The 25,144-nt window shown below is 36.2% G+C and overlaps 4 protein-coding genes and 1 long non-coding RNA gene across 6 annotated transcripts; 4 read left to right on the plus strand and 1 right to left on the minus strand.

Moving 5' to 3' along the window:
- Positions 3,185-4,609, plus strand: LOC18775938 (expansin-A7). The gene is made up of 3 exons (XM_007211186.2): positions 3,185-3,347; positions 3,485-3,800; positions 4,058-4,609. The coding sequence occupies exons 1-3, from the start codon at positions 3,185-3,187 to the stop codon at positions 4,368-4,370; spliced, it is 792 nt and encodes a 263-aa protein (XP_007211248.1). The 3' UTR covers positions 4,371-4,609.
- On the plus strand, positions 5,712-7,757 carry LOC18778053. Of its 2 annotated transcripts, XR_002271751.1 has the most exons (3): positions 5,712-6,953; positions 7,240-7,373; positions 7,479-7,757. XR_002271751.1 is itself a non-coding variant. In XM_007210557.2 (2 exons), the coding sequence occupies exons 1-2, from the start codon at positions 5,998-6,000 to the stop codon at positions 7,256-7,258; spliced, it is 975 nt and encodes a 324-aa protein (XP_007210619.2). In that variant the 5' UTR covers positions 5,712-5,997; the 3' UTR covers positions 7,259-7,374. The 2 variants fall into 2 exon arrangements, 1 of the variants encoding a protein (XP_007210619.2); XM_007210557.2 differs by lacking the exon at positions 7,479-7,757 and having other exon boundaries at positions 7,240-7,374.
- Positions 9,810-14,567, plus strand: LOC18777428 (protein FIZZY-RELATED 2). Its single transcript, XM_007211178.2, has 10 exons — positions 9,810-10,548; positions 10,645-10,767; positions 11,016-11,120; positions 12,062-12,241; positions 12,477-12,539; positions 12,639-12,833; positions 13,330-13,431; positions 13,522-13,584; positions 13,698-13,766; positions 14,047-14,567. Exons 1-10 carry the CDS (start codon positions 10,018-10,020, stop codon positions 14,098-14,100), a joined length of 1,485 nt encoding a protein of 494 aa, XP_007211240.1. The 5' UTR covers positions 9,810-10,017; the 3' UTR covers positions 14,101-14,567.
- Positions 16,381-20,475, plus strand: LOC109949262. Its single transcript, XR_002271827.1, has 3 exons — positions 16,381-16,880; positions 19,411-19,470; positions 20,189-20,475. It is a non-coding gene; the product is annotated as an uncharacterized LOC109949262 (long non-coding RNA).
- On the minus strand, positions 20,890-22,445 carry LOC18778046 (protein STAY-GREEN, chloroplastic). The gene is made up of 4 exons (XM_007209397.2): positions 22,082-22,445; positions 21,766-21,939; positions 21,438-21,605; positions 20,890-21,339 (listed from the first exon to the last, which is right to left on the minus strand). The coding sequence occupies exons 1-4, from the start codon at positions 22,211-22,213 to the stop codon at positions 20,980-20,982; spliced, it is 834 nt and encodes a 277-aa protein (XP_007209459.1). The 5' UTR covers positions 22,214-22,445; the 3' UTR covers positions 20,890-20,979.

The following is a 25,144-nucleotide window of genomic DNA, read 5'->3' on the forward strand; positions in this document are numbered from 1 at the left end:
TGCCCAAAATATCTTTCAACCAACCAGCCAACAATGTCATGCATATTTTTAGTCACCTTACTACAAACATGTGTAGGATTAAAAGTTTTCACCTGAAGGTAAGTGCTACCACTAACACTTGAAGCATGGATAACAAAATGATAGCCCTCTTCACATACTACTCTTATTTTGTTACGGTCATTATTCATAAACATCAACTTTCTTCCACAATAAATGGAGTATATCCTCACAACTTTTTTAAACAACTCGGCAGTTGCAAACTTTAAACCTATTTTGAAACCTGGGTTTGCTATATCAATTTCAGGTCTGAAATCTTCACCTTTTGGCATCCTATTCTTATTCCTTCTTAGTTCACCTACTGCATCATCTTCACTTGAAGAGCTATTTGAGCAGGTAAGTGTAGGTGACTCTTCTCCATTGTCTGACTCATCATTTTCCTCTGCATTAAGATCATTGTCAATGCAATTATGATCTACATAACCTTCAAACCACTTATCATCCTTCTTCAATAAATCAATCTCTTCATCACTCTATGCATAGTCACTGTCTTCAAAGTCTGGATCACTGCTATCATCATCCTCAGAACAAGAATATTCTTGATCACTGCTATCATTCCCCACTTGGCTTGAAATCAGGCTCACTACATTCAAGTACAAAACTCCTGCTATTGCTTTTAGGTACCGTGCTCATACAAGCTAAAAGCGTACTATCTGATATTATTTGAATGAGTCTACCGGTTCCAAACTTTTCACCATAAAAACTCACATCATATCCATCGTCATATCCCAAATCTTTAGCCATTCCAAATAGCTGTAACATGGACATATAGTCAACCTCACAATAATCAAACCAACTCACTTCACCACCCAAATAAGACCATTCACTGTCCTTTTTATTTTTAACTAGTTTACCTCCATGGAAAAACTTAAATGTGACAACCTCATCAGCATCTTTATCTATGTAAGAGGAAAATTCACTTAACAAATGGACAAAGGTAACAAAGACCACACAAAGATAATACAAGGAACACACAAGGACCATATATGGTGTATTGGGGCCAGCATAGAGTAAAAAAGTATATGAAAAAACAAAAAAAACAAAAACTCCACCAACACACCAGACTAGGAACACTCAAGGACCACACAATGACCACACCAGGACAAGCACAGAGTTAAAAAGTATACCAAAAAAAAAAAAAAAACCCTAATAGCAGTTTAATGCACATGCCAAAATCAAGAAAATCGAGTGAGAACGGGTCCACTTACACATGGGTTGATAACCTCCAGATTCTCTAAGCACCACCATCTTCGCACTTTCTAGCCTTAAAGTCTAACGCCAAACAATGATTTCTTCTCCAGATGCTCCCAAAATCGAAGCCAACCTCATATTTTCACAAACCCTAAGCCCTTTTCTCCAATTTTCCCTTCTCACCCAATTTCCCTCTTTCTTAGAACTGAGAAATCCTTATTTGAAGAGGTTAAAGGTTAAAACGAAGCTCGTAACGGAACGTCTAAAAAACTGACGGAACGGGTAACGTGAAACCGTTTTTAAAAGGTTTGGGGGGGTGTTCTTTGAGACGTTTGCAAACACAGGTTGTAATCTGAGACAAGTTTGAAAGCATAGGGGGCATGTACATAAATAAGCCAATATTAAATAAACCCAAAACTGTTATTTGAGTTTTATGGTGAAATAACCCAAAAATGTAAAACCTTTGTAGAAAATGACTCGTTTCTTCCAAAGATAAGAAAACTATTCTTTGCTCTTAGTGAAAAATCGGCAGATCCTTGAGGTTGAGCTTTGGGCTTCATTTGGCTTGGGATAAAGGTATCTCTAATCTTCTTATTGAGATGGATGTTGCAGATGTTGTTTCCCTTGTTCAGCAAGTTAGTACCTTGAGTTGTCATCCTCTTGCTGTGTTAATTCAGAGCTGTTGTGTTCTTATGAGGCGTATTGACAACTGTCACCTTGCTCATGTTTACAGAGAGATAAATGTTGTAGCTGATCGTATGGCTAACTGGAGCTTAAACTTGGATTTGGAGGTTAGCTATTTGGATGAGGCCCCTGCTTGGGTTAGCTCTTTCTTGGAGGATGATTTTTTAGGAGTTGTTAGGCCTCGCTTGATCTGTACTAGTTAGTTGTTGTTTCTTTTTGGGGTTTGTCCCCCCTATCACATAAAAAAAAAGGGCCTTGAGTTGCATACAAGAGGTTTCAAGTTCGAACTCCCATAGCGTCTTAGTTGTATGTGTGTGTGAGATACTCCCCTATAATTTAAATTATCGCTTGTATTAAATAAATAAAAAACCTATTCTTTGCAAGGGACGTGTAGTTCAAGTCAGAGTATTTTTACCCCTGTATTCGTGATCCTAGATTCAATTCCTCCTCTTTCCAAATATTGCTTGTATAAAAAAAAAATATTTATATAAAAAAAAAAACTAATTCTTTTTTGCTCGATAAATACCTTTTACTCTTGTAAACTTGAAAAAAAAATTAAGGTGTTTCTAATCTAAAATTTAATTTTAGTAAAAATTGAGCGACCAAAATAGTAGTACAATACAACCACTTAAAATTCCTTAACTAGTTTATAATTAATTGTGTTTGTGTCTAGATAACCTCCCCAAATTAACATATAATCTCTAATATTAAAGTCAAATCAGTATTTGTCATTTGTGCATAGCATTCAACTGATTAAATGCGATATATGATTTTTTAAACTTTGACTTAAAAACATTTGAGAAAAAAAGGACACTAATGTAGCCAAACACAATGTATCCTTTTTCATACAATTGGGCACCAACTTAAAATTCCATCAACAAACTCAAAAACCCCCCCAAGAGAATAAGAATTTGAAATATATTATAAAAATAATTTAATATTCGTTACGTAATATTTAATTATTTATCAACGGCTAAAATGCAAAATAACAATACCTGCCAGCACGTTTGGCACCATAAAAATATTTCATAAATTGAAGCCCTCAAAATATATTTATTGTGTGAGCAATTTAAAAAAAACTCTTGCTTTGACTAATTGAGGGCATAACCTTCGTTGGGGCCACGAAGTCGTTTCTAGCTACCTCAGTGTCATGTAGTTGAACATTATATAAGGCATACAATACGTACCAAAGGGCATTAAACTTGTACTTTTTATCCTCAAGGGTCTCAAAGAAACCTCAACCAACACAGCCATGGCTTCTTTCCTTCCTTCATGGAGCTTTAGCTTCCTCTTCACATCGTGGATGCTGGTAACCCTAAGCAGAACAGTGGTTGCAAAGGTCGTTTACCGACCTAGTCCGTGGCACCTTGCCCATGCTACTTTCTATGGTGACGAGACTGCCTCCGAGACTATGGGTATGTATGCTGTTCATATACTTCAATGATCTCTTGTCAGACTAATTACGTTACCATTATTGGAGATGTCACATAAGAAGTTTATGCTTTAATTATTACTAAATCCTTAATGCTACTTTTTTTTTGGGGGGTTATAGGTGGAGCTTGTGGGTATGGAAACTTGTTCGTTAATGGGTATGGCACAGACACAGCAGCATTGAGCTCAACACTATTCAACAACGGATATGCTTGTGGAACTTGTTACCAGATAAAATGTTATGGGACTAGTGCATGCTTTAGAAATGTTCAATTCACCACCGTGACCGCTACCAACCTTTGTCCGCCAAACTGGTCCCAAGACTCCAACGCTGGAGGCTGGTGCAACCCGCCTCGGACCCATTTTGACATGTCCAAGCCAGCCTTCATGAAAATTGCTCAGTGGAAGGCTGGCATTGTCCCAGTTATGTACCGCAGGTACGACATAAGCCCTTAAAGCTTCATACAAAATTTCATTGGTGTATTATTACTTTTCCTTACCTATCTTGTTACGTGACTTAGTATACCTATAATAAATAAAAAATCACATCAATATGATGATATGGTATAACCGTTGCACCTAAGCCTTCCCCAAACCTAAGCTACACACAGATTTCAAACATATGGTTATAAGAGCATGATATAGATCAATTTTTTTCATGGAGTTCTCAATCATCTATGCTATTTCCTTGCAGAGTGCCATGCATAAGGGCCGGGGGGCTTCGATTCTCTTTCCAAGGAAATGGGTACTGGTTGTTGGTGTATGTGATGAATGTAGCAGGAGGGGGTGACATTGCAAACATGTGGGTGAAAGGAAGCAGATCAGGGTGGATCAAAATGAGCCACAACTGGGGAGCTTCATACCAGGCCTTTGCAACCTTGGGAGGCCAAGCTCTCTCTTTCAGGATCACTTCCTACACATCCAAGGAGACTATAATAGCATGGAATGTTGCTCCTTCAACCTGGAATGTGGGTTTGACTTACAAGGCAAATGTCAACTTCCATTGATGCCCGACAAGCAGAATATGAGAGATTATGCCATCTATGACTCTTTTTTTGTTTTCTTAATTTCCTACTTTTTATGAAGCCCCCAAGTCTCTGTTGCTTTGGCTTGGCAAATTTTTATCCTTTCCTTTTTTTCTTTTTTTTTAATGCAGGGCAAATTTTCCTCTGGTTAATTTGCATCTGATATATATCCTTACTAAAGTGATTTCTACTCACTAAAATGAGAGCAGAATGTTCACATGCTAAGAGTACAACTGCTTGTTTTCATTATTTGGTTGAAAAACAAGTGCTCTGCCTCTGCAAATATCATCTATATACTAATCTGAAAAGTGCTTTTGTCCCAAGAATATATTTGAGAAGCATTTCAGAGCCATGACAAAGTTTATATGTGGCTTTTCTTGTATCAAAGGATGAAAAGTCCTATGTTTCATCAAACACTTTTATGTTGTTATCCTGCAAAAACAAAAACGAAATTGTCAAAGACTCTCTGGTTTTCAATCTTGTGATCTAACAGTACATCAAAAACATAATAATTCATTCTAAAGATTCAATCCCATATTGGGAAGTCATCAAAGAAGAGAAGAAATATGTTTGCAATCCTAAATCTCAAATTGGGTCATAAAATTAGAAACAGAGAAACCACTCAAGTATAATTGCATCACCAAAAACACCCACAAGACCATGATCATTGCTACCATGTCATGTTTTTTTAATTTGTTTGATCCCATGTGAACCGTGGGCCCATTTAGAGGGGGAATAAAATGGAATGCCATGCTTGCTAAAACGTGACCCCCACAAAGTGGTTAAAAGTGGGGAACATGTTATCAAATCAAACGAACAATTAGGAGCAATATTATGCCCTCCCAAAGCATAAAAAATTCTTGTACTGTGAAAAGGTATCTCACGTGTTATTGCGTTATTGGTTAAGGATAGTAAAAAAATGCTATTTCTGTTGCATGAAAGTTTCTCTCCTCTCACCTAGACCAATAATGCTATGTCACGTGAAAATGTTATCATGCGTTTCATAACGTTATTAGCCAAAGATAGCAAACTAATGTTATCCCCGTTTCATGAATGTCTTTCTCCCCAAAGAGGGCCTCTCATTTCATTGCCTAAGCACGCCAAGCTTCCCTTTTTCTCTTCCTTTTTCCACAAAGTGTCATCATCACCAAGGCTTTAACATCATTTCTTCAACCTTCCCACCTCAATATTTTACTTTCTTTTTCTTGGAAGCCCAATTTTAGTTTCGAAAGGAAACAAACAAGTACGTATATTTTGCTGTTGTCCAAACTTGATTTTGTGAGGTCTTGCATTGACCAACCCTCCTACAGAAAACAGCAGGCAACATTTTAGTTTTGGATCAAAAATGTCAAAACCTAACTTGTATTCTCTCCAAGACCTACATAAAGGGAAACAAAGTAAGAACTTTCTTTTCCCTTTTACTTGCTTACCTTTTAATCCACCAGAGCTTTTTCTGAGCTATAAAGTCTTCAAACAGTGTGATAAGCTTAACTCTTTGCAATCTTGTACCTGTTTATATCCTCTGGAAAAAAAGAAACTCATTTAGATCTAGTTTTCATAGAATTCAAGCCATAGCCATTCTTTTAGTGTAGAAAACCGTTGTACATTTATGATTTATTACCACCTTCATCCTTCAAAATCAAGCTCATTTTCTCACATGGGCTCTCTCTTCTCTCTCACATTGGTAATTCTCTCATGCATATCCATAGCATTAATAAAAACTGAAGCTCAGAAGATCAAGTCAGCTCGCCTACTCGACCTGCTCATCCGGGACTACACCTTCAAGGCCTATGACACACACTTCAGGACAGGAGTTCTACACACTGTAAATTTACCAGCAAACTTCTCTGGCATCATAGTTGACACAGCAAGATTCAGATGTGGTAGTCTCCGAAGGTACGGTGCGCAGGTAAAGGAATTTCATCTAGACCTTGGTGTATCTGTGCATCCATGTGCTGAGAGGGTCATGATAGTTACACAAAACTTGGGTTACAATTGGTCTTCTATATATTATGCCAATTATGACTTATCTGGCTATCAGCTTGTTTCCCCTATACTAGGCCTCTTAGCTTATAATGCCGGTACTGATGTGAACTTCAGCAACCCTTTTGAGCTTGGAATTGAAGCTGCAGAAAAACCCATCAGAATAGACTTCAGAAATATCACAAGGGTGAACAACGAATTGGGTACAAGGCCATTATGTGCTAGTTTTGAAGGTGCCGGCAAAGTGGCTTTAGCAAAGGAGGCTTCACCTTACATTTGTATTGCAAAAAGGCATGGTCATTTTGGGTTGGTTATTGAGAAGCCATCACCAGTGGAGTTGAACAAAAGCAAGAGAGTGAGCCCGTGGAAAGTGGCAGTAGGTAGCTCAGTTGGATCTGCTTTAGGTGTTTTTCTCTTGGGGCTGCTTCTGGTGGCAATGTTTGTGAGGGTGAAGAAGAGGTCAAGGATGGAGGAAATGGAGAGAAGGGCTTATGAAGAGGAAGCTTTGCAGGTATCAATGGTTGGACATGTGAGAGCTCCTACCGCATCAGGCACTCGAACAACGCCAACACTTGAGCATGAGTACATACCTCCTCCTCATTGAGTTGCATTCATTTTTGTTCAAACTTATTCTTTTTGTAATATTAGCTGAAATGAAAACGTATTCAATGTTTATTTTGAGATAAATTTGAATTTAACCAATTTTACAAAGGTTCCATTGGAGTGGAACAAGGAAATTCTACTTTCTGAGCTGTGGCAATCCCTTGTTCTTTTTACCTTAAAATGTATATTTAACTGGGAAAAATATAGCATATTTCAACCTGAAAATAAAGTTGCATTTTTTCATCAATTATTATTTTTTTTCCAGTTTCAATGGCACACCATGAGTATATTGGCCAACAAAGAACAGAGAATCTGGTAAACATGGGAAAGCTACACTCTCTATGATATTCCGAAATCTGGCTGAAAAAAGGTCTTCAATCTGAACTTGTGCAGATTAAGGTAAGAGAACAGAGAACACACAAAATTTCATTCAGATATGGAAATATAATGCAGAATTTTCTGAAATTTTATTGTGCTGCTGCTGGTGGCACTCCTATCCCACAGGACAAAAAGTAGCAAAGCTTTGGATCTCCACTTTGATCAGATGCATGCAACCTTTAGAAAAAGAATAGTTTTGATTTCTAGTCACTTCTGAGATAAAGGCAAAGTCATCCCTCATCCCTTAACACAATGATTCTCACCTTTACCTTTCTTTATTGTGTCAAAGGCAATTCCATTGATGCTTTAAATTTCAAAACGCTCTTAACCCACCATTTACATTGAAATTGTCGGTGAAACAATGCTATAGGCCTGCAATGAATTTATTACCTATTTTATGTGATAGCTTTTGAAGCCCATACATACAGATGAGTTCTACTTTCTAGTGAAGAACAATTGGGCAGGTGCAACACTTGCATAAATTTCTTTTCGTTAGGAACATACAAGCAATATTGGAGAAATAGGGTGAATGTGTTTAATTATTTGAGCTACAAGCTTCTTGCCTTGCATTAGATATTCAAATTTTTATTACGTGGCAAAGAAAATCATAACCTTATAAGTAGACCTAACAACATTTCGTGTTGTGTGAAATTATTTTCAACATAAACCTCTCCGGTTAACTTATCATGTCTAAAGTTATGAACTCAAATCCGTTTAAAAATTTTGCGTGTCATCATGTCATGATTCACCCGTTTACCCATTTTGCTTTATTTTTTCAACAGAACTCCAAAATATAAGAAAATTACCATTTGGTACCAAGTAATAGTATAACATAAAGAAAGCATCTTACAATACGATAGAGACATAAGTTTCAAACACATTACATACAAATGTTGAACCAAAGTACCAAAAACCATACATAAGAAATAAATAAATTATAGGCTAAGAGAATTTTCACAAAAAATAAGAACTAAAAGCATATTGAATAAAGATACCCATGTCACTGTCGTGTTTTGCCAATAAATACTGATCCGACCTATTAATAATCGTGTTATTATTGTTCACTCTGTTAAGGGAGAAATCTCAACCTAGTTAATATGGCTTGACCCGAACACTTAATTTTACTTCTTCGTATGGTGCTTTCGTGTGTTTATAATTTTGTCATGTCTAATTATAAGAATGCATTTGAATATACTAGTAATGATCGGTCATCAAGAGATTGTTACTATGCCTAAAAGCTTGTATTTCAAATGTTGCGCGAGCATCCCTAAGTAAACTAAACATTACTCAATACTTTTAAAATTAAGGCTAGTTGAATATGGTACTGTGTTCGCGCTCTTGCATCCGTGATTGAATCCACCTACCTATAAATTCTAATAGTTCACTTTGTAAAAAAGAAAGAAAAAGGAAAGATGGATGAGTTAGTGAGAAGGGGCAATCTCCTTATTAGATCAGAATTCCAACAAGATCTCAAGATAATTACTCTTAACTGTAAGCACATGCAACACCTCTTGAGATTTTGAGAAGTGTCTCTCTTCCGGAAAGTATAATATGATATAAAAGTTCTAAGCTGTTTTTTTTAATCATATCCTAGCTGTTCTTTTTTATGCTCGAAATGATATCCTAGCTGTTCTTTGTTACCCTTTTATGATTTATATTTTACATGCATGCATCTTCACGCAACCAACATTCCTTATAAGCAATTAACTTTCACCAGTAAATTGTAGATGAGTTTATTTTATCAACAAATTCATACAATTTTCTATTAAAATAAATTTTTCTTTAAGCGCGAGCATAGCTTGACTCCTTAAAATTAAGGATGAATTCTTCCTCAAAATCAATGGGTTTTGACACCAGTCAAATTCCAATAATATTGACAAAGTTTCAATAAAAAAGAAAAAAGAATATTACAAAAATTTGACACTTTTTGAAATCACATTTATTGTAAGAATGAACTCCTCCTTAATTTTAAGGAGTAAAAAAAAAAAAAAAAGTTTTTTCCATAACAGAATTGAATATATTATAACCCAAATCCTAAAAACCCACTCCAGTACTTAAATCCAGCATGCCTTATGTTTTTTTTTAAAAATGGAAATCCACATGCATCCCCTTGATTTTAAAGCAGACATGATCCTAGCATAATAACTACACAAAATATGCAACATGGGTAATCTATTCAATCTGAAAATCTGAAAAACTTTCACCACCACATGTATAAACTTACAAGCAAAACTTTCTATAGCAAAATTTTTGTACACCATGTCCCAATTTATTATTATTTTGAAACTTGGTAAAGAAATAAAAGGGAAACTCAATCCCCCAGTTTTGGTAGGTTTCTATAAATCTTCCTTGAGAAAAAAGGAAAAAGAGTTAGTTGTTTAAAGTGTGAAGCCTAAAGCTCCAGCCTTTAACTGTTTACCCAAAGCCCCTTACCACAATATAACCTCCTTATGATTTTCCCGGGATAATTAACTACTTTCTTACCTAGTTTTTCCCGGGAAAATTACTAGTGAAGTCTCTAGCCATCAAACGCATCAACCCTCTCCTTCTCTCTCTCTCTCTCTCCATCGCCATCCCAAACCATTCTCTCTCTCTCTCTCTCTCTCTCTCTCTCTCTCTAATACACACAGAGAGACAGAGACACGCACATACACAGTGATCTTCCATGGACGATCCCGCGGCACCACTGTCGAACAACCAACCAGCTCCGAGAACCCCATCTTCGTCTTCGTCGCAGCTCAATCCGCCTCCGGCTGTGCCGCGCACCCCTCAGGCTCTGCAATCCCTAGCGCCATCTCGGCACATCGACCGAATGATCAACTCCAACCACCACCAATCTCCGTCGAGGACCATCTACTCCGACAGGTTCATCCCAAGCAGATCCGGCTCCAACTTCGCCCTCTTCGACATCTCGAATACTCCGGCCGAGGGCCGCGATGACTCCTCTAGCGCCTACGCCACGCTCTTACGCGCCGCCCTCTTCGGCCCCGACGCCGCCGGTGTCGTCCCTCCGGCGACGCCAGATAAGCGGAACTTGATTCAGATAAACCCGCCCAGCCCCAACATCTTCCGGTTCAAGACCGAGACTCGCCGGTCCATGCACTCGCTCTCGCCGTTTGGGTTCGATGATGTGGTCACTGGGGTTCACCATAGCCCGGTCAAGGCTCCTAGGAAGGTTCCCAGGTCGCCTTATAAGGTAAATTTTATCAATTTCTGGTCTTTTTGTTGATTTGGGTTCGGTTGGTGTTTGAATTTTGTCAATTGGGTTTATGGAGTTTTGTTTCTTGTTCAGGTTTTGGATGCACCTGCTTTGCAAGACGACTTTTATTTGAATCTTGTGGATTGGTCTTCGCATAATGTGCTGGCTGTTGGGTTGGGCAATTGTGTTTATTTGTGGAATGCTTGTAGTAGTAAGGTGAGCTCTAGCTTCACTGACTTTGCTTCTGTTTTCTAATCCTTACATTATTGTTGTAATTTTGTTTGGTTGAGTATTACTTGAGGCAAATGTACGTTCTCCAATGTCACAAGTCACAACCTTGTAGGTTTTTATGACTGTTCTGATCATCTAGTGTGTTCTTTTCTTGGTGTTAGTGTGAAATTTTGCTAATTTGAGTCTTTGCCTGTATAAATTTTTTTAACTTGATCATTGTATGTTACTTCCAGGTAACTAAGTTATGCGACTTGGGGATTGATGACAGTGTCTGTTCCGTAGGCTGGGCTCAGCGTGGGACTCATCTTGCTGTTGGAACTAGCAATGGGAAAGTCCAAGTAAGAGATACTTGTACATGATATCAGACATGTTGCATTCTTATAGGTTTAAAATTGAGATGCTATTTTTTATATTTTAATATTGAAAATTGGAATTAAAGGTGGACTTGCAACAACATCTAAACAGTAGGTGTTTTAAGCAACAAGTTTGTGACTTTATCATGTGGGATATGATCATCGAACAACATAATGCTTGAAAATTTTTATCTGAACTACGAAAGTTGTGGAAAAGTTTCAATATTAGAATATAGGCTACTACAAATAACAATGTCCTGTCTAGCTCAATAAAGGTGTAACAGCATAAACAAGCCCCTGTCTGGTCTCCTTAGCAGAGCCACTCCCACCAACACATCATATCAAATATTTTTGGTGCATAATTAGACATTATCGGTTGTACTTTATCATTCTAGAATCTCCAAGTATTGTTTTAATCTTAAGATTCCTTACTAGGTGTTCAGAGCTGTAGATAATCTATGCCACTGGTTTTTAGATATGACTATGAATAGGTTAACTGGGAATCTCCATCTCCTGCTCTTTACATTGTGACAGTGTTTGGAACTATGAATCCAAACAGAATTGGATTCTGATTTTGGTGACTTTTTTTATTTGATCTTTTTATGCACATTCACTCATTGATAAACTTTTGACTTGTGGTCTGGTTATTTGTAACATGCCACTTCTGTGTCCTGCCTTTGTTGGAACCAGATTACATTGTGTACAATAATCAAGTTATGATTGTAAATTTATGTGATAATTTGATATTCAAGACAGTTGCACGTGAGCAGTTTGTGGATTAAGTTTTGTGCAGCATTACAACATGAACTTCATATCTACCAACCTCTTATCTTTAATTCTTGGCATATTAGTTTTACTGTTAAACTTGTGCATTTGCTTATATGCTGCTGAATGATTAGCTGATGCAATCATTACCTACTCTGTAGATTTGGGATGCATCTCGTTGTAGAAGGATAAGAACTATGGAGGGCCATCGGCTGCGCATTGGAGCCTTAGCCTGGAGTTCGTCTATGTTGTCGTCTGGTAGCCGGGACAAGAGTATTCTTCAACGTGATATTCGTGCTCAAGAAGATTTTGTTAGCAAACTTTCCGGACACAAGTCAGAGGTCAGAATCCTTTATTTCATGTTCAGTTTGATTGAACTTGCAAGTTGAATAAAGGACTGCTAAACTTTTTGGACTCGAGTGTGCTTTCATGAATGTTACTTATTCTAATCCTTCAGTTTTCTAATTTATACTTTGGGTAGTATACCAGTTGTTTTGTTTTTATCATATATGCTGTATGCAATATTCTGTTTCATTTATGTTTTCTCAGTCTGAAAATAATTTTATTGTTCTTTAGGTTTGTGGACTGAAGTGGTCTTACGATAACCGTGAGTTGGCATCAGGCGGGAATGATAATAGGGTATGCTACATTTTCCTTTCAGCCTGACTTACGCTATGTGCTTTGTAATTTGGTCATGCTTCCTGTTCATAACTGATCATTTGTCCCTTGTATATACAGCTTTTTGTTTGGAATCAACATTCAACTCAACCGGTGCTGAAATACTGTGAGCATACTGCAGCTGTGAAAGCTATTGCATGGTCTCCCCATCTTCATGGACTTCTTGCATCTGGGGGAGGAACTGCAGACCGGTGTATTCGTTTCTGGAATACAACCACTAACTCACACTTGAGCTGCATGGACACTGGAAGTCAGGTGAAAAACTTGTTGGTTTGCTTGATATGCTTACTTTTCCTCTTGGTTTGCTTTAAATATTCATGCGGAAAGGAAGCTTTGCCCTGTGGGGAATATTTATTGAACCTAGACTGATTGCACTGGATGCCATTATTTCAATAGTTCCCAAACTTCTTGTTTCTTAACACTGTTCTTTTTCTAATGAGTTGATCATTCCACCCAATATAGAATGATGTAACTTCAATTTTTTACTTTGAACTTTTCCATGTATTGGTAAAGGGAGAAAACTGGGGTTAACACATTTGCAACTTGAATCTGATTAATTTTGCTGCGTTTTGCATCTAGATGCTAGATGAAAGGAAGAAATATGTACTCAGAAAAACATGGATTTATCTCATTCGTGATGTTAAATGTTGATATATTTCTGTTCATAGAAATGAAATTAGTTGGTGACTGAAATCCCTCCCCCTCCCTCTTTCTAATATGGACTGTGCTTCCATCCATTGTATATTTGCAGGTATGCAATCTTGTGTGGTCTAAAAATGTCAATGAACTCGTCAGCACCCACGGGTACTCCCAAAATCAGATAATAGTTTGGAGATATCCCACCATGTCCAAGGTACCAACGTGCCAAAGTCTTGTGAATTCCTGTAACCAATAAATGTCTTTACTTCCGTTTCTAATTTTCAATTTTCTTCTGCTGATGCAGCTGGCAACTCTTACCGGCCATACATACAGAGTTCTTTATCTTGCTATCTCGCCCGATGGACAGGTAATGTACCCCCAATTCCTTCTAATTACCTGCCGTTTTTTTATGGTTATGCAAATTAATTGACGTTCCTTTATGCATATTCTGATCTATTACATTGATTATTGTTGTTTCAGACGATTGTCACTGGAGCAGGAGATGAAACACTTAGATTTTGGAATGTATTTCCTTCCCCTAAATCCCAGGTAAAAAGACTCAATAGTTGACGGAAATTAATGCATACTACATGCCATCAATTTGGTTAATAGTTATTCCTTATTTGTTAGTAATTTGACTAGGGTATAATGTATATATAATGAGTGGCATTGATTATTCTGCTTTTGTGGTGAGGAACTAATTGTGTTCCATATCCTTGACATTCTACTGAGAACGTGAATTAAAATTGGTTTATGCAAGTGTTCTATATTGCATTTAGTTGTTCCCTGTGTTTTTCCCTTACTCATGTAAATCAAATTATTATTGCAGAACACAGAAAGTGAAATTGGAGCATCATCACTTGGACGAACTGTGATCCGGTGACCTCCTGCAGGACTTCGATACCAACTTAGCAACCTTCGCAATTGCTCGTATTGGCCGAGGAATGGGAATCGAATGAGGATGATATGTCATTTCTTTTTGACATGATAAAAGAGCTGATCGGATGGTAAACTTAAATCAACCCGCAAAAAACCAGAGATTTTACTGGGACCCCAAAGGCTAAGACGAGAGTTGAAGCGATGATTGGTTTAATCTTTTTCAAATGTTTATTTATTCTCTTTTTCCCACTTCAGTAGCCTAAATATGTATAGATCGAGAGGGGGGTTGTTATCAATTATTTTCACCTTCTCGGTGCTCCCTTGTATATTTAAAGAGAGAATACTGAAAGATAAGTTGGTCATTGTGATGTAGTATCTTCACATTCTTTGTAAATGGATCACAATTATTTCACATTTTTTGCTCCAAAACTATAGAAGTTGGCGACGTCAAGGAAAATGTTTAAGCTCAAATTTATATCTCTTTTAAACTATTTTAAAACTTATTGGTCATATACCATCCAGCATATATTCATTGATGAGATATTATCTATAAATACTTATATATTGCCTACTTATTCCCTCTGCACACTTTTTCATTTGCTCTCTCGGAACACCCTCTTTACTCTCTCTCTCTCTCTCCTCTCTCTCTCTCCTCTTCTCTTCTCTTCTCTTCTCCTCTCTGAAAATTTTGGTTTATTCTTCGAATTTTTGCTCTGCTCTCTCAGAGATGAAACCGCAATCATGCATCTCCTCTCTCCTTTTTCTGCATCTTGTGGGTTTCACTTCTCTTCTTCTGCTCTCTCTCTCTCTCTCTCTCTCTCTCTCTCTCTCTCTCTCTCTCTCTCTCTCTCTCTCATTTGGATCATCCTAATGTTCAACTTCCAACACTTTTGAGAGCCTTTTCTGCAACTTGGATTTGCTTAAGAGATGGATTTTCCTCAAGTGGGTCGTGGTAAAGAATGAGGAAATCAATTTGTATGGAACTGGCCCAGAACATTGTATTGCCTCCGTATTATATCATATTATACTCGGATTTATCCAATTTTTTTTTTTAAATGGTATAGCCGTGCGGCTTACTGTTTTTACACGTACCGTCAGCAGGTCCTTTTATATATATATATATATATATATAGTATAGCCTGGCGGCTATAACCGGTTTTATAATTTTTAATTTTCAAAATAGTCTAGCCGAACGGCTATACTTGGTTTTAGTATTGTTTCTTAAAAATAATATAGCCGAGCGCCTATACCTATTTTGACACGTGGGATGGGCTCGTTCTCTTTTGATTTTTATAAATCGTATAGCCGTGCGGCCATACTCGTTTTTTATTTTTTTCAAAAGTATAGCCGCGCCACTTTACTGTTCTGACACGTATAGGAGCTAGGCGGGTCCTTTTTTAATTATTTTTTAGAACGAGTATAGCTACTCGGTTTTAAATCTTACAAACAACATAGCTACTCGGTTTGAAATCTTACAAATAGTATTGCCGGGCGGCTATACCTATTTTGCCACGTGGACTCTAGCACGTCCTCTTTTTTTTTTTTTAATAAATAATCAAGCCGCATGGTTATACTCCATTTTTTAAAATTTAAAAAAAAAAAAATTGTATAGCCGCTCAGCTTTACTGGGTTTTTTGTTTTAATAAATAGTATAGTCGATCTATAGTGGGATCCTTTTTTCCTTTTAAATTTTTTTCGTCGATTTTCGCTTATCGATTAGAGTAGTTTAGAGCGTTATCCATTACTATTAGGCGATTACTTGAGTCTCTATTGTCCCCTTTTGATTTTTTACTTTTTCAGAGTTATTACCCATATAAAGAATTTAGCACTTTCATATTTAATAATGTATTATACATGTATGTACGTATTTTTTAATAATACATTCGTGTTCTGCACACGTCTTAAAGACTCGGTAAAGTTCACGTTTTAAAAAAAAAGCAAACATACAATACTCATATTATACAGGTATGTAGGTATTTTTCATGTTTAATACATGTATTTTTATAAAAATTTCAATAAGACACACAAAATTCAAGTACTATACACATAATTCTCACATATTATTGAATAAAAATAATTTATATAATTTATATTAATATATAATATAGTGGCCGAAATGTTTAAGTTGTAATTTGCCAAAATTTTACCAAATAAAACACATACGTTTTTATAAATATTTTTTCTCATTCCATAGTTTACTAACTATGAATGAATGTACAGTCGCGTAGCTATACTCGATTTATTATTATTATTATTATTTTTTAAAGTATAGTCGTCAGGCTTTATTGTTTTGACACGTGACACCTAGTCGCTAGACAAGTCTTTTTTTAATATATATAAATAGTATCGTTGTGCGGCTATACTCTTTTTTTATTTTTTTATTTTAAAATAGTATAGCCGCACGGCTATTCGCAGTTTTATTAAAGTTTCTTAAAACTGCAATCCAACTTTAATATACAAATACCACATGTACCCACACATTTTGCAAATATAACTTTTAAATATATATACTTCTGACCAAAAAAATAAAAAAATAAAAAAATATATACTTACTGGCCACTAAACACTTTTTCTCACTTTTTCATTTTTCTCTTCGCTCTCTCTCTCTCTCTCTCTCTCTCTCTCTCTCTCTCTCTCACTTGCTGTGTTTGGATTTGAGCTGTTGGATTGATCTTGATCTGAGTTTTTGCGCCTTGTGGCTGGCCAAATCCATGATCATCAGCGTCCCAATGGACCCCTCTCCAGTGCGAACCACTCAACCTCTTGATGAAGAAGATGAGTGGGGTACGACCTTTGGCATCTGTCTTTTTGGTTTTTCATTGTTTGGTTACTAAGAAAATTTTCTGGAAAGTGAAAATGAACGAGAAAAGCTCGAATCTTTTTGCCTGATTTATGTGGGTTTTTGTAGTTTTTCTAAAATCACCTTATACTAATCCAATAATTGTGTTACGGGTGATGCTTAGACATTTAAGTTGATTTGGTTATTTCTATTTTTGTTACGAAATGGAAAGCAGAAGCGGCTTTGTTAGTATTAGATGTGGGTTTGGCATTGCAATTTGAATTGGTTAGCTACATGTACATGATTGCCTAAAGGATCAGTAACTTGGGGATTATTTTGTCTTGTGAGTTTTGCTACCATAATTGGAATGATTTTCTTTTTAGTTCCTCTTCCTGTTGGTTTGAATGGTGTGATTGTGAATTTGCTACAATAGTTTCTCTTCCTTTTTTTATTAATTTTTTAAAATAGTATAGCCGTGCGGCTATACGCGGTTGTATTAATCTTCCTTAAAAAAAGTATAGCCGCGCAGCTATACACGATTTTTTTTTTTTAAAAAAAAAAGAAAGTATAGCCATACGACTTTACTGGGTTTTAGGGTGGATGGTATATGACCAATAAGTTTGTAAATTAGTGATATTTTGCCCAATTTCCCATTATAATTTGCATGTTCAGTTATGAGAAGATACTGGAGTAAAATGACTTATATACAACACTTTTAATTCCCATCCACCAGCGCTATTATTGGCATTTTAAAAAAGTTCATACACTCCAATAAAAAAAGAGGAGTGCATGATAATTTTTTCGACGGGACAATAATATTTCTCATATTCGTAGTAGAAAAGTACATGTGAATTAGGTCAGTCGATCAGGATCATGTGCCCACTTTCTTACACTATTCTTTCATAGTTTAGAATATTGTAGACTATCACTTATATTAAAAACAAAAAACCATACAGAAAAACGGGTATACTAGTGATTTGTCCCATGAACTTGTACCTAACTTTCTATTTAACCCCCTATCCTTTTTTTATAACAAATTGAGGATATAAACTTCTTTTTTTCTCCAATTTCTCCCTTACCATCTAAATCATCAACATTTCATCCAATTTACCGTTAAATATGAGGGCATATTGGTCATTTCAAACATTAAAAATAATAAATATATAATTAAAAATTAAAAAAATTGAAAATTGAAATAATAATGATATATTCACCCTCTGTTTGACAGCCACCAAAATCACCACCCTCTCTTCGATCTCTTTCCCTCTCCTTCTCTTCAACATCCACCAACATCACCATCCTCCACCCTCTGTCTCTTCTCCCCTCATGTGCCCACCCCCTTCTTCTTCTCCCTCCCACTCTCTCTTTTTGCATCTCTCTCTCTCCCCCTGCCAAGGTTAGGGAGGAAAACAAAATTTAATAATAAACATCTTGACATTTTTGGGGTAGATGTTTAGGATTTTGATCTTGAATTTTTTTTCTTTAGTGGCTGTTTGGGTTTCCTGGGGAGTAAGGTGAGGTTAGTAATAAAGATCTTAAAATTTTTTGGGTGGCTATTTAGGGTTTTGATCTTGAATAATTTTTTTTGGGTGGCTGTTTGGGTTTTTTGGGAGGTGAGGTTGTGGATGTCGAAGAAAGAGGGAGACAGAAGGAGGAGGGAGCGGGTGAAGGGTGGGCGGTGCCTTATGTCTGTGAAGAGAGAGAAGGGGGAAGAGAGAAGAGAGAGAGAGAGGAGACACTTTGTAGAGAACAAAAGGAAGAAAAACAACAAAGAAGATCAAAACCCTAAAGCCTAAGGGAATAGGGGGACAAGAGAGAGAGAAGGAGGCGGGAGGAGGTGAGTCAAGGGTGGGGCTGGTTGGCCTCGAGAGAAGCATTGGTCAGAGGAGGAGGGGGAGAAAAAAAACTGAGTTTTGTGTTTTCTTTTTCTTCTTTTTTTTCAAATTTTTTTTAATAATTTAACAGAAAATTGGATGAAATGTTGAGATGTAGACGGCAAGGGGAAATTGGAAAAAAAAAAGAAGTTTATATCCTTAATATCAGTCCCCTTCTATTGGAGAAATTATAGAATTGTACTGTACTACCACGTCAGCTAGTAGTACTTCCATTCAAAATATGCCATATGTCATTTTTTTTATAAAAATTATAATTTTTTTATAATTATCGAAAACCGTTTCGATATCTAATTGTGTCCTACAAAATCAATGAACATGGTGCTTCAAGAAAATACTAAAATTTCAAGAACTCAATTGAATGATCAAATGATATCGGATTCAAGTGATTTTTTGTAGAGATGATCACATAAGTTTGAAAGAAATTTGGTTACATAAGTTACATAAGTTTATGGTTACATAAGTTTTAAATTGTGTGGCTTTTGAGACTGTTTTGATTTGAGCATGAAAGAAATTTGGTTTGAATTTTAGGGTTTTTGTAGAGCAGTGGGTATTTTAGGGTATTTGGTTTGAAATTGGTTTGAATTTATGAAAGGAATGAAGCTTGTTTGTAACCTAACCCTAGTTTTGTTTTCATTCACAGTTGTTTTGCATTTCTGCTGCTGTGAGCTTTGAAAGTATCGGAAATTTTGCTTAAATGGAGGTAAATTGCTTCTAACCCTATTTTTGTTTTGTTTTGAGTTAATATTTTTGTATTCTGTAATCTATAATCTGTTTTATTGATTCTGCGTGTGTTTTAAATCTGTTTTGACTTTTTTTAAATCTGTTTTTTTGGATAATATACATATTGTAATCTGTTTATGGATATGAAAGTCTGTTTTCACAGTTTAAATCTGTTTGTTTGGATAATATATATGTTTTAATCCATTTATGGATAGGAAAGTAATATTTAGGAGTGATTAAATCTGGTAATTGGATTGTATCTGTTTTAGTCTATTTATGGATAGGAATACTCTGTTTTGACTGTGTTGAAATCTGGTTTTTGGATAGAATATATGTTGAAATCTGATTTTTGGATAGAATATATGTTTTAATCTGTTTATGGATAGGAAAATTCTGTTTTGACTCTGTTTAAATTTGGTTCTTGGATAGGATATATGTTTAGGGAGTTGTATGGATAGGAAAATCTGTTTTGACAGTTTACATGTGTTTTTTATATTATAAGATACATATTTTAATCTGTTTATGGATAGGAAACTTTGTTTGACTGTGTTTAAATATATTTTTAATTTGTTTATGGATAGGAACCAGCTTCTATTGAGGCTCATTTGCCTGGGAATGATGATTCTATACCAGCTTCACAGTTTAAATCTGTTTGTTGATAGTAAAACTTTGTGTTAATTGTTTTAATTGTTGTGTAGGTTGCTTTGTTAAGGTTTTGGAAGAATGGATGAAGCAGATTTTTTGCAAGGATGCTATCTTTATGTGTATTTTTGTGATGGGTTGTAATCTTTAATTTCATAAGTTTAATTTGGATTGCTTGCTTTATTTGTGTATTATTTTTTTGTCATGGTTTGTAAGAGATTATATTTCCTTTTCTTGCTTGGTTGGTTGAATGTGTGAATGTGAGATTCATTTAGTTGTTTAGAAACTTAGATTGGAATGATGGATTTTTATAGGTTGAATTTGCATAATTTCAGGTTTTGAAAGAAAAGTAAAAAGTGATTTGGGCTTGTTCATAAGAATTTATTAGGTTTTGGCCATTTGACAACAAAAAATTGATTTTGGCTGAAAGTAAATCTGATTTGGGCTTTTTTAAACTGAAATTAAATCTGATTTGGGCTTTTTTTAACTGAAATTAAATCTGATTTGAGCTTTTTGGGCTGAAAGTAAAAATGATTTGGGCTTTTGAAAATGGTAAAATTGGGCTCAAGCCCAAACCGATCAAACTCAGAACCGACTCGAGAACCGAAGCCCATTTACAGTTCGGCCCAATTTCGAATTTTGCCCTTGACCCGACCCGACCCGAGAACCGATCTTGCCTTCGGTTTGGCCCGCGGATCGGCCAAAACTGGACCCGACCCGACCCGTGCCCAGGCCTAGGTCTGCCCATGAATAAATCTGACTTCCGAAAACAAAAGACCTTCCAGAAAGCCAAAAGGAACAAATATGTTTCTATTTACATCAAATCAAACAAACTAAGGAATTTGTTTTAGTTTGTTTCTTGGGTTTGGCCCTCAAAGCGCTGCTGGGGCCCATATCTAGTTTCACTTACATGGGGAAGCTCTTGGGGCCACGGAACCAAACTCAATGGTGGGAAGCAACAGCTACACTCTTCTTGGCATGGCTCTGGCAAGTCCCAGTTGCTTGGAGAAGTTTCCTTCCTGTTTTCCTGGTGGACCCCACCTGGTTCGCTTCTACAAGGTGCTGCTGCATCACTGAGTGGACCCCAACATTCCACCTTGTTGAATTCTGGAATGCTAGAGTGGAAGTAAACCCAAACCGAAGCCTCCTGCAATTCTGGGTACTTGCTGAACAGATTGCCATCCCCATGAACAAAGGCCTTCAAAACCTATTAAGATATTGGTTTTAAATATTAATAAAGATAAAAAAGACAAAATTAATCAGTAATTAAGAGAGTAATTAATTAATTATCAATTTATGACTTACAACAGGAAGTTCTTTGCAGAAGATGAAGAATCTCAGCCTTGCAAACAGATCTAGAAGGAAATGACCTCCACTTATGTGGCAGTGAACATGAAGAGACATCTTGTCCTTAACTTTCTTCCACTCAGCCACAACTTCATCTCTCTGTAACTTGTTGTACCACCCTTGCAACTGCAAATAAATTTCCCCAATTATCAATCCAAAAATTTTCTTTTTTATCTACACCAATAGCTAATAACATAAACAACAATCCCCTGTTTGATTTCCTCTGTTAAATTTTTTACTTGAGCCTCAAGAAAAACAGACACAACACACAAGTAAGGGCACAAACCTGAGAGTTGTCTATTGTCTGTGAAACTGCCAGAGTGAGTTTTGAGGTGATATCACTGTGAGTAAGGGTGTAAGTTCTTGGAAGCTTCCCTGGGTGCTTCTTCTCATCCACTCCTAAAAACAGAACCTTCAGCTTTGATGCTTCAAATATGGCTGGCCCAAATAGCCTTGCAACCTAATCAAACAAACCCACAAATCCATTTCAACCATTCTTGTCCAAAATAACCCACACACACACCAAAAAAAAACCCCCAAGAAACAATTTTGTGAATTTTTTTTATAAATAAAAATAAAAAATAAAAGAAAAAGAAGCTTACAGGAACCATGGCCCTGTTTCGTTTCTTGGGTATTTTTGTACAGTGCAGGAGAGAGCCTCTGTGATCAGATAGAGAGAGTGAAGGTTTGAAATCCGAAGGAAGCACAGAGGAAGCAGCAGTCAAAGTACCCATCTCTGTAGTCAAGAGACTTGGGTTTTCTTTAGACACCCACTCTCTCTGTTGGCTCCAATCTTTTTGGCATCCAAATAAAGAAAACACAATGAAGTCTATGGCGCTGCTGCACTGCTGCTTATCTTAATTAATAAGATTATAAAACAAGCAAAGAAAAGGAGAAGTTCTAACTGAAACTTGGGTGCTTTGCTTTTGCTTTTGCTTTTGCTTTGAGAATGATTTTTGGGTTAACTTGTGAGCTCAGCGTTTGAAACTTAGAAGATTTGCCCATTTGAGTTTGATACGTGTCAGTTTGTCAAGCTTTGCCGCACATCACGGACCACACTGGTTTTTTTTTTTTTTTTTTTTTTTTATGGTTGGTATACTAGGGATTTGCCCTCTCAACTTGTACCTTAGTTTCAATTGACCTACCATCTATTTTTTAAGAAAATTAAAGACTCGAATATTTTTTTTCTCCAATTTCTCCCCTCCGTCCAAATCTACAACATTTCATCTAATTTATTGTTAGAAATGAAGGCAAAATGATCATTTTGTACATTAAAAATAAATAAATAAATAATAAATAATAAAAAAAACAGAAAATTGAAACTCTCTCTCTCTGCAGGCTCGCGTGGGGATGGGGGGCTAGGGAATAGGATGGGTCTGGGTCTTGGGGGCAAGGACTGAGGATGGGTTTCAGCTGGGTCTAAGGGTGGATCTCGAGTGGGAATGGGAGGAAGCGAGGGGGATTTAGGGTTGATGGAGTTGATAGAGGAGATAGAACTGGGAGAAGGGGGGTTGAATTCTAGTAGTGGAGTTGAGAATCCTAGTGGTGCCAGTGGTGTGTTGGTACTCAAAGGATTAGCAAGCCCTATTGTATACATATATACAGCCGATCCTTACTCTAGGAAGTCTGGTCGAATAGTGTTCACCAAATTATTTGGTGAGTTGCTCCAAGTTTAGGTTTTCACCAAATTATTTGGTCGAATGGAAATTTTTATGGAAATTTCGGGATATTATCGATATCGATAAAAATTAAATAAAAACCACGAAAATTGTAAGAATAACTTGAAAATTTTTCTTGAAACTTTGGAGGATGTTTATTTAGTCAATTATCACAGAAAATTGAAGGAAATGCATTGCATGATGGGTTTAACTTATTTAAGTTGATTATATAGCGAGAAGACAAACATTGAAAATGTAGAAAATATGTAGTAATTAATGAAAGAAGATTAAGCACACCATAATCATTTATTTATAATGATTTACTACAATATTTTACACTTTATACATTGCATGATAAGATATATGAGTGACTTAGTACCACATAGGGTTCCTATAAAGTTCAAATTTGAGTTATTTACACTAACACCTCCTGAGGTTTTCGACTTTTTCACAAAACTCCTTGAGTTTTCGAAATTACAAGAACACCCCCTGAAGTTTTAAATTATTTTCACAAAACTCATTTTCATTTTTTTTCATTCAAAGATTGATGATTTTATACAAAAAAAATAATCCAAATGAAAAAGTTGGCCTTTGAGATTAGATTGCATATACTTCATTGAGGTTAATTTTGTCATTTGTATAAGGTTTTTTATATAAATGAAATCATTAATTTTTGGACAAACAATCAAAGAAAAAGGGTTTGTGAAAACAAATTAAAACCTCAGGAGGTGTTAGTGTAAACTTTTAATTTTTCGTTAAAAAGTTGTACACGTGTCAAATTTTAAAGAGGAGTATCACCAGCTGACATAGTGATACGATACCATTCTATAATTTCTCCCGAGAAACAAACAAAAAGGACTTTCTTGTTCCACTTGAGGACCAATTTTGTACTTCAAAATGATAAATGTGACTTAATTTCTCAATCAACAATTTGGCCCCTTTATCGAAGTCATAATAAGTAGGTATGAGCATACCTTCCAGCCCATTTTGGCGACCAGTGAGTGGAAAAAAAATATGGAAGGAAAATTGCTTTCTTTTGAACCCAAAAAATCTCAAGAATGTTAATATATTTTTAAGGCAACCATTATTTTATTTGAAGACGTGTAATCTTGACTTGCCAGTAAATCTTGTTGTGTTAGTGTACGTTTAGGAGTGTGACTAGTCATCCGTTGTCGTTTTGATATTTTAGTCTTTGTGCATCAAATGCTTCTTTCTTGTATTCTACGCGTTGGAGGCTTTCTATTCACTCATCATCGGGACTTGGATACATGTTAGTCCAAATCCAAACAAAAGAGTTGCCGACCAAAACATTTTTTTTTCTGTTATTTCAGTCTTTATAATTTGTAACTGTGGCAAGTGCTTTTTATTTTCCTTCTAATTATAAGTGGAACATCTAATTACCAAGTTTCAATAACCATACACCAGAAGTCCTTACGTTTGGTAAGCTGCCGGCACTTCCATTGCTCGTCCAAATCACCCACTTCTATGAGTTGGGTATGAGGCCTACTGTCCACAAAATAGGACCGCAACGTCTACAGGTCAAGGGTTTGTTTGTATTCTATTTAAATTCGACTTTTTAAACTCTAAAACAGAATTTAAGTACAAAACTCAAACAAATGTGTTCCGTGGTAGGCTTAATTTTGTAAACCTAAACTCAAAAAAATACTATTCCGTTTGTTTAGAATTATAAGTAGAACATCTAATTACCATTTCAATAAATATCAGAAGGGTCCGATGTGTCAATTTGGGAAGGGAAGTTCGGAAACACAGGTTTCCACACCCTTACCAATGGCAGAAGCTCCTTGTATTCATGAAAGCATATAGACATGATAGCCTTTTTGTTGCGGTGAACTTTTTCTCCAAAATGACATTTTATACCATGTTCTAGAATTTCAGATGCCATGCGTGAAGCTGATCTACTACTTTTCAAGGGAATTTTTCAAGAAAGAGTCTATTTCTTTTTAAGATATCTCAACTCCAACCATACTCGATATGCATTTAACGCAT

The sequence above is a fragment of the Prunus persica genome, chromosome G5, assembly GCF_000346465.2.
Source record: "Prunus persica cultivar Lovell chromosome G5, Prunus_persica_NCBIv2, whole genome shotgun sequence".
Lineage (NCBI taxonomy): Eukaryota > Viridiplantae > Streptophyta > Magnoliopsida > Rosales > Rosaceae > Prunus > Prunus persica.

Excerpts from the sequence above, each read along its gene's own strand:
- LOC18777428 (XM_007211178.2), top strand. The coding sequence starts at position 10,018 with ATGGACGATCCCGCGGCACCACTGTCGAACAACCAACCAGCTCCGAGA. Across the intron at positions 10,768-11,015 it reads GGAATGCTTGTAGTAGTAAG|GTAACTAAGTTATGCGACTT; the intron begins GTGAGCTCTAGC and ends TGTTACTTCCAG. Across the intron at positions 12,540-12,638 it reads CAGGCGGGAATGATAATAGG|CTTTTTGTTTGGAATCAACA; the intron begins GTATGCTACATT and ends TTGTATATACAG.
- LOC18775938 (XM_007211186.2), top strand. The coding sequence starts at position 3,185 with ATGGCTTCTTTCCTTCCTTCATGGAGCTTTAGCTTCCTCTTCACATCG. Across the intron at positions 3,348-3,484 it reads GACTGCCTCCGAGACTATGG|GTGGAGCTTGTGGGTATGGA; the intron begins GTATGTATGCTG and ends GGGGGGTTATAG. Across the intron at positions 3,801-4,057 it reads GTCCCAGTTATGTACCGCAG|AGTGCCATGCATAAGGGCCG; the intron begins GTACGACATAAG and ends ATTTCCTTGCAG.
- LOC18778046 (XM_007209397.2), bottom strand. The coding sequence starts at position 22,213 with ATGGGTACTTTGACTGCTGCTTCCTCTGTGCTTCCTTCGGATTTCAAA. Across the intron at positions 21,940-22,081 it reads GAAACAGGGCCATGGTTCCT|GTTGCAAGGCTATTTGGGCC; the intron begins GTAAGCTTCTTT and ends TTGTTTGATTAG. Across the intron at positions 21,340-21,437 it reads TCTGCAAAGAACTTCCTGTT|GTTTTGAAGGCCTTTGTTCA; the intron begins GTAAGTCATAAA and ends ATATCTTAATAG.
- LOC18778053 (XM_007210557.2), top strand. The coding sequence starts at position 5,998 with ATGATTTATTACCACCTTCATCCTTCAAAATCAAGCTCATTTTCTCAC.